Raw genomic sequence first — 18,502 nt, forward strand, 5'->3', positions numbered from 1 at the left:
TAAAAAAAAAATTGGGTTTAAGTTATTGCATATTATATTTCATAGTATACGTTCTAACTTTCGCAGTGATGAAAATTGTCGTTCTACTCTACGTAGGTTGTGAGGTCTGTGAACTTTAACAGATGATAGGCACCTTCATTACATTCAACTTTTGTTTAGCAACATCTGTTCCCGCCTTCATCGGTTCCTTGCTTCCCATTCCCACCCATGAGTTGCTCAGTTCCCTTCCATCGGTGTCCAATGTAGCAGTGCTCCCCTCTGCTATATTATTATTGTTATTATTATTATTGCTAGTCTCACACACTTCCCACTGATTCTGTGTCCTCTTTTCTTTTTACTGTATTCTGGTATCCTGAGACCTGTTTACTTTATTGTATCTCTTTGCATTTTTTTCTTTCTTTTTGTTTATTTGTTTTGTTTTTGTTGCCAGTCCTGGGCCTTGAACTCAGGGCCTGAGCACTGTCCCTGGCTTCTTTTTGCTCAAGGCTAGCACTCTGCCACTTGAGTCACAGCGCCACTTCTGGCTTTTTTCTATATGTGTGGTGCTGGGGAATCGAACCCAGGGCTTCATGTATAAGAGGCAAGCACTCTTGCCGCTAGGCCATATTCCCAGTCCCGTCCCCCCCACACACTCTTTTTTTAAAAGTTAAACTTGGTGTGGGCTGGAGCAGGGGCCGGGGGGGAGAGGAAGGAAAGCCGAGAGCCGCCGAGGGGCCTGGTGTTGAGGCGAGGCGGTCACCTGCCTTCGCAGGTCCCGGGGTCGCAGGCAGAGGTGAGCCGGCCCGTCCTGCCCTCCACCCCCACCGCCGGGTGTGGAGAGCGAGCCCCCTGTCTGTTCCGCACACACCTCAGCCCTTTCCCCGGGTGTCATCTTAGGTGTTCTGAAGTGAGCGGCGATTGCTGTTGGAGGCAACACGACAATTTGCCAAATTTCCTTAAAACAAAACAAACCCCAAAACCAAAAAGCCCAAACACGCTCAGGATGTCTGCCCCGGTGACTCGACGGCAGGGTTCTGGAAGGTCAGTGTTGGCACAGATCACCAGAGCCCGCCTCCCCCTCGGTTGGGTGTTCTAGTCCCCTCCTGGCTGGGTCCTAGCTGGGCGGGGCTCCTGTTTATTCTGGGGTGAAAATCCACACTCAGGCAGCGGGTCTTGCGTCCTGTGCGCCCGGCAGCTCTGCAGTCTTTCATTATTTCACTTCTGCGAGTCACGTCTGACGGTACTTACTGTGTTAGATAGATGAAAACCGAGTTAAAAACACACATTAGAAGCCAGGCAGGGCGGTCGTGAGTGCAGTGATTCCAGCCCTTGGAAGGCGGAGGCAGGAGGATCTTGAGTGGAGGCTAGCGTGGCCTGTGTCAGGAGGCCCTGTCTCTAAATAAGCAGCAGACCCTGAACACCCTCCAAAGACACTAAGATAATGGAACAACAAGCCAACATATATTAATTTTTCTAAAAAAAAAAAAACAAAAGCCCCACAAAACAGTATTTTCTACAAAGAACAGCACTTCACGTTTCTTGCTCTTTCTAAGACTGGGCCCTAGCTCAGAACGGCCCTGAGCTTGCTGTGCAGCCTACAGGAGCCTCGAACGCAAGGTCCACCCGCCTTGAGCCGGGTGCCGCCGTTACGGGGGTGTCCCCCTGTGCCCGCCAAGGCTGCTGTCTTCTTGCCGCGGGGTCAGGTCCGGCGGTGTGGAGTGCGGCAGGTAGCTCTCCCCATTCTGCTGGCTCACGCAGCCCTCGTTGGACAGTCCACGCGTGTATGAGAGGACTGGACCTCGCTTGGATCTTCAGCGGCTCTGGGGGGTCGCGCCTGTGCCGGGCTGGGGGGCCCCGCAAGCGGGTCACACCCCCCAGCCGACTTGTGTCAGCGCCGAGCGCCACCGCGTTCGCCGGATTTGGAGTCTCTGCTTCCCTGTGGGAGGAGGGACTCGCGCCCAGTGAGCTGTGGGGGGAAGATCCCCCACCTTGCTGGTGTGGGGGAAGCAGGAGGTCCCCCCAAGGCTTGGCTGCAGCCCCCCCTTCAGTGGGCCGTGGTGTTAGCAGAGTTCTGCCGTGCCTGGGTGGGGGAAGTGGACGAGAGCCCGGCCTTTCCCTTTCCCGCTGCGTGGGTGCTGTTTCTTTCCGTTAATTCACACGAACGCCATTTGGGGTGTTCGCCCGCCCGGGAGGAGTCAGCTGTCTGAAAACGCCTGCCGGGGCTGCTACACGCAAGGTATTGCTGCGTTCCGTGTTTTTGTGTGGGTGCTGGCAGAGACACCCCCCCCCACTCTGCCTCGCGTCGTCCTGCCCGAGCCTCATTTCAAGTGCACCCCAAATGCTGCATCCCGCCAGCATCCCCTCGCTCCCCACAGGGCAGCCAGAACCCCCCCACCCCAGGGGACCTGGCATTCGGTGCTGAGTCGAAGCTCGGAAGACAGTGCCGGGGCGTGTGGCGCCCAGTCCCCCGGCCCCAGCCCCCGCCGCGGGACGAGGATGGAACTCGCCATCGCCTGGCTCACCAGGCCTGGTGCCCAGCCCCCCCTGCTGGCCCTCTGCACCGTCCTGCCCCCGCTGCCTCCCTCCCACACCGCTGCCTGCCGTCGGAGTGACACGGGGTGCCAGGGCTGGGGACCCCCACCCTTGGGACGACGGGGATGGACCGGGCAGTGATGGAGCCTCGGGCTGGGGTGTCCTTCGGAGGGGCTGAGGCCTCGGCTGGCTGGGGGAGGACTGTCTCCCAGCTGGGGACTGTCCCGCAGAGCCCATTCACGTGCCATGCTGGCGGGCAGGTGGCCGCGCACCGCTCCTGGGGGGGGGGGTCTGGAGGGAGGGAGTGGCCAGGCCGACAGTCCCGTCCACCCCCCCCCCCCCGCCCTGCCTTTGTCTGGCTCCCTGGTTGACTGACGGGCAGGGCTTTTCCAGGCACCGTGGACCGAGGCCCACAAACCGCAGAAGCTCCGCCGGTGGGGCACAGCCCAGGGTGCAGTGGCTTTCTTGGCCCGGGATGCTGCAGGCGAGGATCGGATGACACGCGGGCTCCGCCCCTGCCCCGTGGGCCGAAGGAACCCGAGGCCGCTGTCTGGTTGGCGCTCTCCCAGGCCCAGGCAGCCCGGGGGCCTGTGGGGGACGGGGCTGGTGCTGGACGTGGGGAGCTGCTGGCTGCGGTCGCTGGCGGCTCTGGTGGAGGTGGACCTGGCAGGGTGGCCGGCTGCTTTTCTTAGGGGAGGAGTTCCAGGGCTGTCACCACCATGCCACCGAGGGCCGTGGACTTCTGACGCCTCTGCGGTTCGCGTGCAGAGGGCCGGGAGGCCGCGGCGACGCTGGGCTTGGAAGGGCAGCCCACGGGACGCTTGAACTTGGGGCTTAAGGTTTTTATTTTTTAACCACAGCTCCACTTTAGGCTTTTTAGTGGTTAACTGGAGGTAAGTCCCTCAGACTTTCCTGCTTGGGCTGGCTTCAAACCACGATCCTCAGATCTCAGCCTCCTGAGTAGCTAGGATGACAGGCGTGAGCCACTGGTGTCTGCCTGGAAATGTCCATCACGTGATCATCTGTCCGTCTGTCTAACCCTGGCATCTGAAAAGGCCACAGCTCTGTTTTCTCAGCTCTGTTTTCAGAGCTGCATGGCTTCTCCGTCCAGGCCTCAGGGGAGTGTGTCCCATTGAGGGGCGGCTGTGAGGGACTCTGCCAATGACAGCCTGTGGCTAGACGCTGGACGTGCGCCCGTAGCCCACAGAGCGCAGGCAGGTGCCGTGGGAAGGCAGCCGAGTCACCGGGCCCCCTCCCCGTGGTGCGTGGCTCCTCGCGGAATGGAAACCCGAGGCCCCGCCCTGTGCGCCCCTTGTGGACGCCTCGTGGGGCCTTTTGTGACCCTGTCTCCTGGCCATGTCACCCACCGCCTGGCGACCAGGACACCCTCGTTGCATACCTGTCGGGATAAATGCCGCCCTTTGTTTCGCCATTCCCTCGCCATCTTCATAATTAGGAGGTTGCTGATCGGCTGCACCTTAAAGCCCAGCCAGGATGACAGTCCTGTCCCTGTCACGGGCCACCTGGGCCCATGGAGCCCGTGGACGCCGTCTCGGCGTCCCCCCCGTGGCTGGAGCCGCCCGCGGCCTGCACAGGGCCCGCCTGCACTGGGCCCGTCCTCCGAGGGTGTCCCGAGCCACTCCCGGGGGTCAGAATCCACCGGCTTGACCTCAGGTGGATGAACACACGTCCATGCTCTGCAGGAAACTAAACTTGTCTCTACATGTGTGACTTGGGGAAACTCTTGCCAGGGTAAATATAGTACCATGCGCACGGCTGACTCCTGACCGTGGACAACAACCTCAGGATGGTTTGGTTGTGATAGTGGACTCTGGAATGTCCGTGGTGAGACCCGTCTCATTTCCTTACCTGCAGTGTTGGGGCAAGTCCATCCACCGTACCGTGGGTCCGTGAGTGAGGTGCGTGTCTGTCTGAGGGGTACAGTCACGATCATGACCACAGCCACTCAGATGACAGACGGGGCGGGGGGGGAGGGGGCTCCGGTTTCCCTGGGGGTCTCAGAGACGTCCTTTGGGAAGCCGTTTGTCTTGTTGGCGGACGCTGCGGCCACTCCCTGGTTTCCGTGTAAGTGGTTTAAAGGCGCCCTCGCTGCTCCGCGCGCCTGCGTCCCTGGGGTGGGCGTTTTCCATCACCTCGTGTCCTGGTGCTTCCCACAACTGGCTCAGGGCTGCACTTGCTGCCGTGTCTGGCCGTTGTGACCCCCGGGGGTGTCGGGGCAGCCTGGCGTGGCTGGTCCTCTGGCCGGACAGCCGGGCCTCCGTGGCGTCGGTGGCTGCTGCCTCGGGAGGCGGGGGCTCCGGAGGGGTGAGCAGAGCGAGGCAGGCCCTGACGTGGACCCCCGTGCCGTGGAGCGACCACACCCGCGCGGCGGGCGTGGGAGCCCCCCCCCCCACAGAGCCCGTGCAGAGCTGCCCTGGCCACAGCGTGTCCGCAAGTCTTCTGGGGGTGCGTGTCCCTCGACGTCGGCGAAGGCAGTCCAGGTGACGGTCTGAGTTATCCCGTTGCGGGAGGGCGCCGGGCCCAGAGGGCCGTGTGCCCCACGAGTCCCCCGCCATGCCGATCCCCAGAGAGATGCAGGGGTGTCGTTTGGGTTGGGGTGACCTCTGACCCCGTGGGGGCAGGTGGAGCGGATACCCTGGGATGAGATCGTGGTGATGGTCGCACCGGACCGCCGTGGTGAAGGCCCTGCAGGTGGACGTGAGGGTTGTCTCAACTCCCCCAGTCCTGGCTAGACCTCGGCCCCTTGAGCCGCAGCTCCACTCTGATTGGGGAGGGGGGGTGTTGTGTGGCGCGCTGGCGTTGGCTCTGGAGCCCTGCGAAGGAAGGAGCCGCGTGGCTCCCTACCACACCTGCCCGCTGGTTGCGGCGGCGCCCGCTTTGGGGAAGCTGGGTTTCCCTGCACGGGGACCCCAGGGGCGCGCGCGCCCCCACGGCGGCACGGAGAGGGAGCCGGGATCTGCGTGGGGCCCGCTCATCGCAGCCCCGCGCGCTCTGCCGGCTTGGTGGGCGGCGTCCCGAGTGCGGGAGCCGAGCGGGGATGCCGTCACCCTTGGCTTGGCCGGTGCTGCAGTGTCGGGTGGCCAGGGCCGTGGAGGAGAGGCCGTGGAGGGAGCGGAGGCAGGCGCCAGGCTAGCGAGGCGGCGTGGCCGAGATGAGGAGAGCGGAACGCAGACCCGAGGCGGGTGAGAGCAAAGCGCAGGGGGCTCCGCGGCCCGGCAGAGGAAAGGGGGGGCCCCCGGGGTGGCGGCCAGATGGGGGGGAGCCGTGGGAAGCGGGGCCTGCACGGCCCTGGGCCGCACGTGGGCTGCTGTCGGTGGGTTAGCCCCCGGGCGTCCCTGTCCGGACACGAGGGGAGCTGGGGAGGATGGTGGGTCGTCGAGGTAGAAGATGGTGGGCGCACCCCACCGGTGCCCCGGCTCGCACAGGGGATGGCACCAGGGAGTGGGGGCCACCAGCCTGCCCTCCTTCCTTCTCTCTGCTTGTAGCTTTCCTTTTTGTTTCTCTCTCTTTTTCCGTGTCGGGGCTTGAACCCGGGTCCCGGGCACCGTCCCTGAGGCTTTTGGCTCAAGCTTTTTGACTCTGCCACTTGAGTCACAGCTCCACCCCTGGCTTTTGGGTGGTTAATTGGAGATAAGAGTCTCGGGGACTTTTCCTTCCTGGGCTGACTGCCATTTTTCTGTAATAGTAGGTTAGCATTCCTAAAACAACAACAACAAAAAAAAAACAGTCATAGAGCGAAGATGGCAGTTGTGGCTTCATAATCATCTGTGTACTTAATAATGCTTTGCTTTACAATCGTGTGTGTGTGTGTGTGTGTGTGTGTGTACACGTGTTCCCGTGTGGCCCAGATGGGGTTGAGGAACTTCCTCTCGCGCACACCTGCGGGCCCCGTTCCGTGCAGGAGTTGCTGGGACCTGGAGAACACAGTGATGGGGACCCGTGATGAGGAGGCCCCCAACCCCTGGGGCCCCGCTAGACCCCGGCTCCCCCAGAACGAGGGGCGATCGGTTCAAGGGACACGGGACGGATCGCCGTGGTGGCTCTGGGGACGCTGTCTGGGTCAGTGGAGTTTTGCCCGGGAGGGAGCCGGGTAGCGAGGCGGCTTGGAGTGTGCGCTTGCTCCCGTGCGTGCCTGAGTACTGACTGCTCAGGAGCAGGAGGGGGGGACGCCCCGAGGGCGGTGTCCATTGAGCCAGGGGAGCGAGCACCAGCCGTCGTAGTTGCACCCCCAACACGAGGCGAGTATCTTGCCGGAGCTGGAGTCCAGCCCTGGGGCCCCGTCCTTCCCTTCACACCAGGCACCTCCACCCCCCTGCTCAGGGACTCCTCGAGTCTCCTCAGTGTTCCCCGAGCCAGCTGCCAGGGGGGATTTCCTGAGAAGTGGGAGCCTTCCAGGAACCGTCACCCCCACCACAAAGCCCCCGCAGGAGAGAAGGCTCTCTCTCTGTCTCTCTGGCTGGGACCAGGGCGCTGGCTGGATGCCGACACCCCAGTAATCTGTTCTACGCCGAGGGAGGGCGCGTGTCTCTTCGCAGAGTGGACGCTGGCATCGCGGTGTCTGTGTAGCGTTCCGGGCACTTGCTGTGCACGACTGGCATCCGGATCATTCGGGGCTCCGAGTTCCGGGCGGGCGGGGCTGAGAGGAGGGCCGGGGACATTCCTGCTGGTGTGCGGCGTCTCCGGGTCGGGGAGCTGGGGTGTCTGCCCTCCCCACCGGGGCTTCTCGGCTGCCTTGTTCTCCTGACGGCTTCCAGGCTCACGTCGGGTTGATCTTACCAAGGACCGGGAGGGAGACTGGAGACGGGGGTTTCCGGCGGCCTCGGGGACGCGCGCGTGCTGTTCACGCCCGGTGTGGGCCACACGAGCCCACGTGTGTGGGTGCGGCGGGGTGTTGGCGCCACCGTGGGCCGGTGGCTGTTGCTGGGGGCGAGCGAGGCCCGCGGCTCTGGCCGGAGCGGAGCGTGGCGTGGCGGGAGCTTGTCGCGTTCTCCCTTGAGCTGGCTGAGCAGATTTTGCCTGCTGCATTCTTAGAACATTCTGAACTCCCTGTTTAAGCTTAAAAAGAAAAAAAAAACACCGACCTTTATTTACCGTGTTTTGTGTGGTTCAGACAACTTGCACAGCCGGTGCACACAGCGGGTGACCTGGGTCTTGCCGGGGCCTCCGCCTGTCCGCGGGAGACTGTCCCAGGGAGTGGCACCTCGCCCGGGCCCCTGAGCTCCAGCTGTTGCTTTCTTTGGCCTTCCTAATTTCTGGAAGGTACTCAGTGGACTGAACACAGATCTAGAAGGAACCCGGCGTATGTGGCTTCCCATGCTTTCTGTCACTGGTCCCCATCTCCCCCACAGGGCTGGGTGGGGGCTGGGTCTGCTTCCTGCGCGGGGGTGGGGTGGGGGGGGAGCCCTGGGCTCCCTTACTCGGGGGGGGGGGCCCCCCCGCTGCTTGCGTGATCTAATTGAGTCACCTGATGGCTGGGGTTTTCATGAGGAGCCTTCAGATTCCCCCGGCGTGAGCCGTCGCCGGCAGCTGGGTCTGGTTTGAAAGGTCATGTGACTGACTCATAGTAAGAGGCCATGACGGGAAGCGCGCAGCCAGTCCCCAGCCGGTCACCGCCCTTCTGGGAAGCCTCCCCCGCGGCGGGCCTCGCCCCCCAGATCGAGCTTTGGCCGTGTCCCCCGCACCCCGTGATTCGGTGCAGGTTGGCTGGGAGGAGTGAGCTATTTCCTCCCCTGGTTTCCAAGGCGACGTCCAGCTCCAAGTTCTAAGATTTATCACGCGTCAGCTCCGGTCGGGGACGCTGGTGCCCTGGGGCCTACGCGCCTCGCGCCGTGGGTCCTTAATAAAGAAGCCCGGTGGCTGGAGATGCGCCGAGGTGACAACGCCTTGTCACTGCCCCGGGGGCCCCGGGGGCTTGAGGCGCACCCAAGTGTGGGCGCCCGTGCTCATCAGGTTGCAGGATCTGGGGGGGCCAGGCTCTACTGCAGCATTGTGCTGGTTGACCCGCCGCGCCCCGCCCCTCCCCGCCCCGCCCCGCCGGGAGGGGGCATGAGCAGCCAGCTGTGGTCCCTGGGGACGTCTGCCCTCCCTCCCAGCCCCGAGCCCCGCCCGTGCCCGCCCCGGCAGACTGTGACGGGCGAGATGCGGGAGGGCTTGGTTGTCATGGCAGCTGGTAGCTCGGGAACTTGGTGCACATCAGTGCAGCTATGGCGACGGCGGCGGAGTCCCTGCCGGGCCTGCCGGGCCACGAGCCCGGCATTAGAGATGTTCCTGCTCGCACTCGGGTGACACGGTGGGGGGGGGGGCAGTTCTTCTGGGTGGCGCTCTCAGGATCCCAGACACCGCCTTCTGCATTCAGAGAGAGGGAGGAAGGAGGAGGCCGTCGTGAGATCCTTTTACTGAATTTCAAGGAAGCGAAGAGCCGAGTGACTGGTGAACCTGGTGTCGCCGAAATTTCGCCGTCAGAGTCAACGTGTGACGACGCTGCGTTCTGCGTCACAGTTAATGACACCCTTCGGCCGTGGTCACACCTCGCTCCCCGTACGGGGCAGCCCCCCAGTGTCTCCCGTGGCCCTAGCCTTTGGCTCTGGGGTCCTTCCCCGCTGCTGCGGGCCTCTCTGCTATTGAGAAGGCCCTCTGGCCTGGGGTCAGGGCTGGCGCTGGGCGGGGAGCGCCGAGCAGATTCCGGGCAGGCCCGGGGCGAGGTGGGCTAGGCTGGCCGTGGATTTTTCAAGCAGCACAGGACATTCATCCAAGTAGGGGGGGGGGGGGAAGTCTCAAAATCTCATTTAGAGGACATGGTAGGGTTGGGGGTGAGGGTGGGCCGGAGCAGGGGGGGGGGCAGCCTCTGGTTCCCCAGCGCCTGGCAGAGCTAGCTAGTGTGCGGGTGCGGGGTCGGTCGGTGAGGCACTGCAGCCTGCCGGCTGGGAAGCCTCCGCCAGAGGCTGCGGCCTGACCGAAGGGGCGGAGGCGGGCGCACGTTGGCCTGGCTGGGCCGGGTGGGCGGCTCAGTGCCGTGTGAGGGCGTGGCCAGGTCCTGGGAGCTGCCCGGTGGGCCCGGGGCGGAGGTGGGCAGCCCCTGGGCGGCGGGGCTTTGACAGGCCTCTGAGAGGTGTGTGCAGGGATTGTCTCTGCACGTTTGGTTTCTTGGCTTCTGCCATTGTTTGCTTGATCACCTGGGGTGAATGAAGACACCGTGGTTCTTGACGGCCCGCCTTCCTTCTCCCTGGCTAGCTAGCACTGCCCGTGGGGCTGGCGGGGGAAACTGGCAGAGCTTGGCCGAGGCCTCAGCCAGGTGGGGTACCGTAGGGGAGGGCGCCGGGCACGGCTTCTCTGGGGGGCAGTAGCCGGCCTTTCCCGTTGAGAGCCCGGAGCTGTCGGTGTGTCCTTCCTGCCCGGGGCTGCCGGGAAGGGGCACTTGGTGCTCTCGCTCATTCCACGGTGTGTGCTCTGCCTCCTTCAAGGCCACCTGCAGCGTGACTGCTCTCCCCTCCTGCTGGGCCTCCCACCCAGGCCCCCACGGGAGGAGGGGCGTCCGCGGGGCTCTGGCCTGTGCCGATGACATCGCCGTGGGACACCCCCAGGGGGCTTGGTGGGGACACACGCCCACCCAGTTAGCTCAGTGCCGCGTCACGGCCGAGTCTGGGGAGCGGGCCTGGGCCGGGGACCTGGGTGTTCTGTGGTAGTCCACACCACGTGCACGTGGCCGCCCAGGGCCCTCCCGAGACCTGCTGGCTTCTCGGGGTTCCCTGCTGTGGAGGACGGGGCGTCTGTGTCACTCCTTGTCCGGGCCTCTCGCTCAGCGGAAGGGCTGTGGGGCAGAGCCGCCCCTGTGCCCGGGGAGCCCCCGTTGGGGCTGCGTCACCCCCCCCCCCGCCCCGGAGTCTCCACCACCCCCGCCCGGGGAGAGGCTGCCCCGCCTGCCCAGGCGCCAGTCTTGGCACCTGCTTCAGGCACCGAGACCTTGGGTTCTAGCCTCCTCCCGAGCCGTTGCTCACACAGGAAGTCGGTTACTCACTCGCAGCTTCCTTTTGCTGTTTGAGACGGGGCTCCAAAAATGGAACCTTAAACGCGCTCCGTCTGTGACCGGCGTGTCGGCGAGCACGGGGGGGGGGGGGGGGGGATGCCGTGCTGGGTGTGGGCCTGGGAACCGGCCTGCCGGGGAGTGGGGAGCCCGCTCTGGGAGGAGGGCCAGCCAGGGGGGCGTGTGGCTGAAGTGGGAGGGCACCCCCCCCGCCCCCGCCTTGCCCCACGGTAACCACGCAGGGACAGGAAATCCCGGGTGGAAAAGCAGGGCCTGCCCTCCCGCCTCCAGTTTCCAGAGAGAAGCCGATGAGTGAGTGCGCGGCTTGTGGTCAGGGGAGGAAAAGGGGCCTGGCGGCCGCCACTAGCCAAGACAGAACCAACACGCCGGGCAGAATCTGGGAGTGCGTCCCTGTGGAGCAGGTAGAGGGCTCCGCCTGCGCTCTGGGGAGCCCCCCCCCCCGGCCATGCCTGGTCCAGGCGCCCTCTGGAAGCCTGGCTCAGGAAGTGGGAGCTGACCTTGAGGGCCACCTGTGCTCTTGGTCTTTCATGTGGCACAGGATTCCCCGTGGGAGTGGCTGCTCCTGTGACCCCCATGGACTTCTCCCGGGAGGCTCTGTGCCCCGGCCACACACGAGCGAGCGTGGGATGGGCCCCGGCTCCCATCTCGAGGCTCGTGCCCATTCCAGGCAGAGGGGGGATCCCCTCACTCTCTCCGTGTGATTCTATATTCCGGGGCCTTCCAGTCGGGTGTCAGTGTTTTCATGATTCCCAGAGCGAGGAAGACATGGGAGCCTTACGTTTCCTCCTTTGCTCTTAGGACCTCAGCACCAGCTGCCCGGCCCTTTCTCCTGAGCCCCACAGCAAGGGGGGCTCCTTAGGAGAACGGGGTTGAGCGTGGAGTGGGCCCAGGGCAGGCCAGGGGGCCCCCATGTGTGCCATGGGCGGGCTGCGGAGGGAGCGGGGGCTGCCGGGTGGAGGGGTCCTCTCTGAAGGCGGTGGCAGAGTGGAGAGAGACCTGAAGGGAGCGGAGACCCACCGCCCTTGGACACACTTTATCTTCTCACGGGACACCCACACCCAGCACCGTCAGGGCCGCCCCGGGCCTCCAGGTGCTAAGCTCGGGGGCCCAGCTCACAGCTATATTTAGCAGAAGGCTCGTTTCTAGGGAGTGTCTAGATGGGATTGAAGCGAATGCATGGGATTTTCCCCTGGGTTTGGGATTGAGCACAAGGTCTTCACCATCCGATCTCAGCCCCCAGCCTTGGATTTCCAGTTCTTTTTTTATTAAAAAAAAAAAAAACCAAAGCTACTTGATTAAAAATTAAAAGTAGTTCATTGTCAAACAAACATGTAGCCTTTTATCTAAATTCACGGTTTCTGTTTGGCATTTCCTGGCTGAGTCTGCCCTTGGGGTAGCAGCTGGGGCGTGCCTCGGCCTGGGGGATTGGCACTCCTGGCTCTCAGTCCCACCAGGGACGTGGTGACCCTCGCTTGGTCGGGTGTGGTCAACCGTGGGGTGGGTGTTCCGGTGCCTCCTCTGTACAGCTGTGGGTTTGGAGTTGGGATCCCGAGGGCCAGGCGACCTTGGTGGGCGTCACAGCCGGCCCTTGGGGACTCTGTGACTTCCGGGAGCCCTCCTGTGTCTCTCAGAACTCCCTTGAATGTTGGTGGCAGGGGTGGAGGAAATGCTCCCTGGCCTCCCATTGTGACGGTTCTGGTCCTGGGGAGCGAGGGAGGGAGGGAGGGCCCGGGATGCACGCTGGGAAAGGTTGGCTTTCCTGACTAGGGAGGCTTTTAGAGGGTGAGCTCTAAGCCCAAGACCAGATCCTGAGGCCGGCAGGGACCCTGGTGAGCAGTCCAGAGGCCCGTGCCACGGGGCAGGACCCCTCCCCTCCCCCCAAGCTGCATCGGGCAGAGAAAGTGGACAGGAGGGGAGGGGGTCCTGGTGAGAAAAGCAGATAAGAGTGAGCGGGGGCGGGGGGGGGTGCCGCAGGAGCCACTGCTGACCACTGCAGTGCCAGCCCCCAGCCTCCGGTGAGGTGCTGAGGGGGCGGGGCTGGACACAGGAAGCCCGGGACGGGGGTGGGCAGAGCAAGGGCGGGCGCTGAGGAGCGTTTGGAGAGGACGGGTTTCACAGTGCAAGGAGCCACGAGAGCCGAGCTGCCCTCCGGGGCCCCTCGAGCCAGATAGTTAGAGGGTCCCGTGATTGCCAGGTAGGGGTGGGGGTCTGCTTCTGGTGGGACCGTGGGGAGGTGCTGTTGGGAGCACCTGGGTGTTCGTGCGGGTGTGCCGGTGGCCAGCCCCCCGGGGGAGGGGGGCGGGGAGGGTCAAGCTCTGTTAGAACACCAAGGAACAAGCCGGCCCTCCCGCTAACGGATGTCTCTCTTGCTCTTTCTGCAGTGCTTGCCGCCCCTGCCCCTTCAGCGACACCCATCCCCGGATATGCCTTCAAACCTCCACCGCGGCCCGACTTCGGGACCTCGGGAAGAACAATCAAACTACAGGCCAATTTCTTTGAAATGGACATCCCCAAAATTGACATCTATCACTATGAATTGGATATCAAGCCAGAGAAATGCCCAAGGAGAGTTAACAGGTATTTGGTTCATCTTCCCTTTGTGCTTGACTTCTGTGGGTGGTCTGTGCACACACCCCAAAAAAACAGTGCTCAGAGCACCCTTGACTTTCTCTCTCAGTTTCTGTTGCATTTGCTTTTTGGAAAATGAGGTCTGAGTTGCGTACAGTGAAATACATGGTCAGTTCTGGCTCAGTGAGATCGACAGGTGTGTCTACCCACGATCTTCTTCCAACCACTTCCCTGTCCCCAGAGTCACACTGGGTTCTGATGTCTGTTATCAGGAATTATTTTCCTATTCATAGAAACCAAGCAGTAAGATACAGTGTCTCTTTGGGTCTTGCTGATTTTATTTGGCCTTGTTATTTGAAACATCTTGTAAGCTTATCTTTATTACCAAGAAATGTTATTATTGTGTTTCCTAATTTAATGTTCTATTTTCCTTTTCTATACTTGTGTGATCTAGGCTGGGGCCCTTGCGCATAGAGCTGCTGTGGATATTTTTGCTCATTTTTCTGGTAGACATGCACTTTATTATAAATATACTCTCCAAGAGCCACCAGAGTTATATCGATAGACATGAAGACAAAGAATCGTCTCAGGCAAAATATACAGTATTTGCACTGAAGGGTACGCCACCAGCCAGAAACCTGGCTAGCAAGCACCGGCGCAAGCAGACTGCTCCCTATTTATCCCTAACATAGCAGGCCCCTCTCCTCTGCTTGGATTGGTTGAGCTCAGGTTCACAATCCGCTTGTGATTGGCTAGTTTGAAGAGGGTAAGATGTATCTACATAAGGTGACCCTTAAAGTCAATCTCAAAATGCACCCACACCCTCTACTATTTCTTGAACAATCTGAGGTGAGGCTTAATTTCTTCTTGGAACAGTGAAGACAGAATTTTACCTTTCAAAAATCCTTCCTCATCTCAAAGTAATTCCTCTCTTTCCCTTTCTTCTTTTACTGACGTTGTCTTAGCAGAAGAATCAACGAGACCCAAGCCACCAGGCCAAAGCAAGAACTTATTGTGTATGTGTGTTCTGGTTGTGGGGCTTGAGCTCGGGGGGCCAGTGTTTTGTCTCAAAGCTTTCTGTACTCAAGGCTAGCGTAGCACCCTCCCCCTTGACCCACGGCTCTGTGCCCAGCTTTTTGGTGGTTAACTGGAGACAAGAGTCTCATAAACTCTCCCCTGCCTCAGCTAGCTCCAACCGTGATCTTCAGATCTCGATCTCCTGAGTAGCTAGGATTATAGGCTCGAGTCACACTGGTCACCAGCAAACATGCAGGGACATTTGGTTTTTCTTGTTTCCATTTCCTGGAGTTCATTTTGATAAAATATTATTTTATCTGATCAGATGCACATAGGCCTTGCGCCTCTGTGTTTCTCTCCTGTGGTCTCACTGGGTGTGAGACCTAGTCCTGTATAATGTACTATGTCCTGGTGTGATTTAGAGCTAGCTTCTGCATGTGAGAGAAGACACGCGCCGTTTGTCTCTCTGAGCTCGGCTTACCTCACTTCACACGACTTATTCTAGGTCCGTCCGTTTTCCACAAGCAGGAACTTTAAAGCAACCAATTTTGGTAGAAAAGATGGCTTTTCTCACCCCCTTCCTTTCTCGTAGTCGCCTGGTGGCAGACTCACCAAGATAAGTGTAGCCTCACTGCCTGTGAACCTGTCCTACAGCGAGTTAGCAAAGCCAGTGAACTACCCTCTTGCCTCCATCGGCAGCTTGTTAGTTCTAGTGGTTCCATGCCATCGCTGGTACCTGATGTGGCCCATCTGTTCTGGTTTTTGCCGTTTGGGTGGGTGTGTCACGATCCCTCGTGGTCGTGTTGTTAACATTCTGTAGTAAGGATTGATCTCAGGTTTGCCAGGCAGGTGTTTGTTCTGAGCCACAACTCCAGCCCTCAAGTTTTCATTTTGCTAGTAATTGGCACACATCTTTCCTTATGCTTAAGTTCACATTGTATTCATATGTTAAATAGTGTTCTGTTGTTTCTAGCAGGGTGTCTGGTTATTTGTCCTACTGTTGATTTGTAGGAGTACTCAGCAGATCCTCAGCGCAAGCCTCTGTGTTGGGACTTATTTAGTTAGTTTCACTATTTTAGCGTCGTTTTATTTTTTTAAATACAATTTTACTGTCGTTACTAAGGTGTTGTACGGAGGGGCTGTTATTTCCTAAGTCAGGTGGTGAGCACATTATTGTCAAAGTGTGGTGCAGAGGGATTACAGATTCATACGTAAGGCAGTTCAACTTGTTACCTCCTCCCACATAATACCATGCATTTTTTTGGTCCACCCTTCTCCCTCAATTTCTGTACCCCCTTGTGTCCCTCCTAAAAGAAAAACAAAACAAAAACACCACCAACAGCAATAAGAACAACAACCAGAAAAACAAAAAACCCACAACAAACCTATGTTTCCATTTCCTGGAGTTCATTTGAATAAATAATACGTTGGAATTTTTCCTTCCAGTCTGAAGTGTGCCACGTCTTTTAGTGGGTAAAACATTTTTAGCCTTTAGCTTTTGTAAATATATAGGACCGTATAGTTTTTTGTCAATCATACTTTTTCTTATTGCTGTTTTATTAGTGCACATTAATTGTTTTAGAGAAGTTGCACTGTGACGGCGCTACAGGTATATACAATGTTTTGAAATCAGTCTTCCCCTTCCCCTCCTTAATTTCAACAGGGTTCCTTATTCTATTTTGATGACATAGTGAGCTCCAACCATGTTTACCCTCTGCTGCTGTCCCCCGTCCTCCCCAAATAACTGCTGTCCAAACAGAGCCTGCTGTCATGGGATCGGCTTTTTTTCTTCTTTTAAAGCATATAGTTTAGTTGTATTAGGGGTTTTGTCATGGTAAAATGTTTCAATTTTTTTTCTTCTGGTTCTGGGGCTTGAACCCAGGGCCTAGGCACACTTTTCCTGAGCTCTTTTGCTCAAGTCTAGTGCTCTACCGCTGTGACAGCGCCACTTCTTGTTTTCTGGTGGTTAATGGAGATAACAGTCTCACAGACTTTCCTGCCTGGGCGGGCTTTGAACTGCGATCCTCAGATCTCAGCCTCCTCAGTAGGAGTAGAGACAGAAACCACCAGCACCCAGCCAAATGCTTCAATTCTTTTTTTTTTTTTAATTTATTTATTAATTAAACAAAAATTTTTGACAAGGTGTTGTGCACAAGGGGGGTACAGTTACATAGTAGGGCAGTGTGTACACTTCTTGTGATATCTTACACCCTGTTTTTCTCTCCCTTCCCTAGGTCAGGTACACATATATACAATACACAATGTACCAAGAACATATACAGTAGCCACGTGGCCTACGCCAAAGAAAATTCACCTAGGGCTTTAAATGTAATGTAATGTAATGTAATGTCGACAGTAGACAATATGTCGACAATAGTCTTATATGAATGTACATACATAGCTTTTGAGCTATTGTGATCCACTGAGAGGTCTATTTTTGACCTTTATATGTTGAGTAGTTGTTTGGTTTTAGTTACATGATGGAGGGTCGCTGACCCAAACCTGTGGGAAATACCATTTGACAAGAAGTTTTTGGTTTCGCAGACCTGGTCTCTGCTGTCTCCCCCTCCCCCCTCCTTAACAGTCATATATCAAGGAGATCATGCCCTTTTGTTTTCTGTGTTCTAGGCTTGTCTCGCTCAACATTATTTGTTCAAGTTCAAGTTCCCTGAGAATATCACTTTTTCACCATTTCTAATCGCTATGTAGTATTCCATTGTGTATAGGTACCATATTTTTTGGATCCATTCATCTGTGGAGGAGTATCTGGGTTGTTTCCATATTTTGGCTATTGTGAATTGTGCCGTGATAAACATGGAAGTACAAATGTCTTTTTTTTTTTTTTTTTTGGCCAGTCGTGGGCCTTGGACTCAGGGCCTGAGCACTGTCCCTGGCTTCTTCCCGCTCAAGGCTAGCACTCTGCCACTTGAGCCACAGCGCCGCTTCTGGCCGTTTTCTGTATATGTGGTGCTGGGGAATCGAACCTAGGGCCTCGTGTATCCGAGGCAGGCATTCTTGCCACTAGGCTATATCCCCAGCCCTACAAATGTCTTTTTGATATCTTAGGTTTTGCTGTTCAGGATAGATGCCTAGGAGAGGTATGGCTGGGTCATCGGGTAGGTCTATATTGAGCTTTTTGAGAAACCTCCATACTGTTCTCCAAAGTGGTTGTACTAATTTGCACTCCCACCAACAATGGAGAAGGGTTCCTCTTTCCCTGCACCCCCTCCAGCATTTGTTGTTGCCTGAGTTCAGAGTATAGGCCATTCTAACTGGGGTGAGGTGGTATCTCAGGGTTGTTTTTATTTGCATTTCCTTTACTGCCAGGGATGTTGAACATTTCCTCATATGTTTCTTTGCCATTTTTATCTCTTCTCTAGTGAAGTGTCTCTTTACAGATGCTTCGATTCTGATGGAGTCTAGTTTATACATTTTAAGAGGTGGCTGTAGATGCTGGTCCCAAGTCTTGAGTCAGATATTCAAATTGATTCTTCATTAGAATATTTTGGCTATTACGGAGCCTTTGCTTTTTTTGAGATAATAATGCCAACAATGATAGTTCTCGTGTGCTGAGAATAATCCCCAACTTGAAGTGTTTTTTAATTGTACAAAAGGGCTTCATTGTGATATTTCTATATAAGGTGTTTTAGTCAAATTTATCGTGTCTATTGCTCTTTCCTGCTCCCCTGCCCCTTTCTGAACAATTTTTTTGCGGGGGGGGTGGGTCAGTTGTGGGGCTTGAACTCGGGATCCAGTTTCTGAGCCTCTCTGTGCTCAAGTCTAGCACTCTACCACGGGAGCCACAGCACCGCTTCCAGTTTTTTCTTTTTTTCTTTTTCTTTCTTTCTTTCTTTTTTTTTTTTTTTGGCCAGTCCTGGGCCTTGGACTCAGGGCCTGAGCACTGTCCCTGGCTTCTTCTTGCTCAAGGCTAGCACTCTGCCACTTGAGCCACAGCACCACTTCTGGCTGTTTTCTATATATGTGGTGCTGAGGAATCGAACCCAGGGCTTCATGTATACAAGGCAAGCACTGTTTCCCTTAGGCCATATTCCCAGCCCCCGCTTCCAGTTTTTGAGAGGTTAATCAGAGAGTCTCACTGAGACTCTCCTGCCCGCACCGGCTTCTAACCGCTGGCTTCGAGCTGCTGTCCTCCGAGCTCAGCCTCCTGAGTAGCTAGGATTACAGGTGTGAGCCACCGGCACCCGGCTCGGCCTTTGATTATTTCCGGTCTCTTTGGCTGCCGCGTTTGCTCCCGTGTAGAGTTGCCAGTCGTGCCCAGTAGCCCAGGTGTGCAGGCTTTGGGGCGGGCTGTGCCCTCTCTGTGCTGCAGGCCTCTGCGGGGGG

General features: G+C 58.0%; 1 protein-coding gene across 1 annotated transcript in view; it reads left to right on the plus strand.

Moving 5' to 3' along the window:
• The window catches only part of Ago2 (argonaute RISC catalytic component 2), a 59,808-nt gene that overhangs the window by 13,954 nt on the left and 27,352 nt on the right, over positions 1–18,502 (plus strand). Inside the window, exon 2 of the mRNA XM_048358450.1 lies at positions 12,955–13,150. Within this exon, the coding sequence (XP_048214407.1) occupies positions 12,955–13,150 (196 nt within the window). The remainder of the gene's footprint in view (positions 1–12,954; positions 13,151–18,502) is intronic.

Source organism: Perognathus longimembris, chromosome 12, assembly GCF_023159225.1.
Source record: "Perognathus longimembris pacificus isolate PPM17 chromosome 12, ASM2315922v1, whole genome shotgun sequence".
NCBI classification, from domain to species: domain Eukaryota; kingdom Metazoa; phylum Chordata; class Mammalia; order Rodentia; family Heteromyidae; genus Perognathus; species Perognathus longimembris.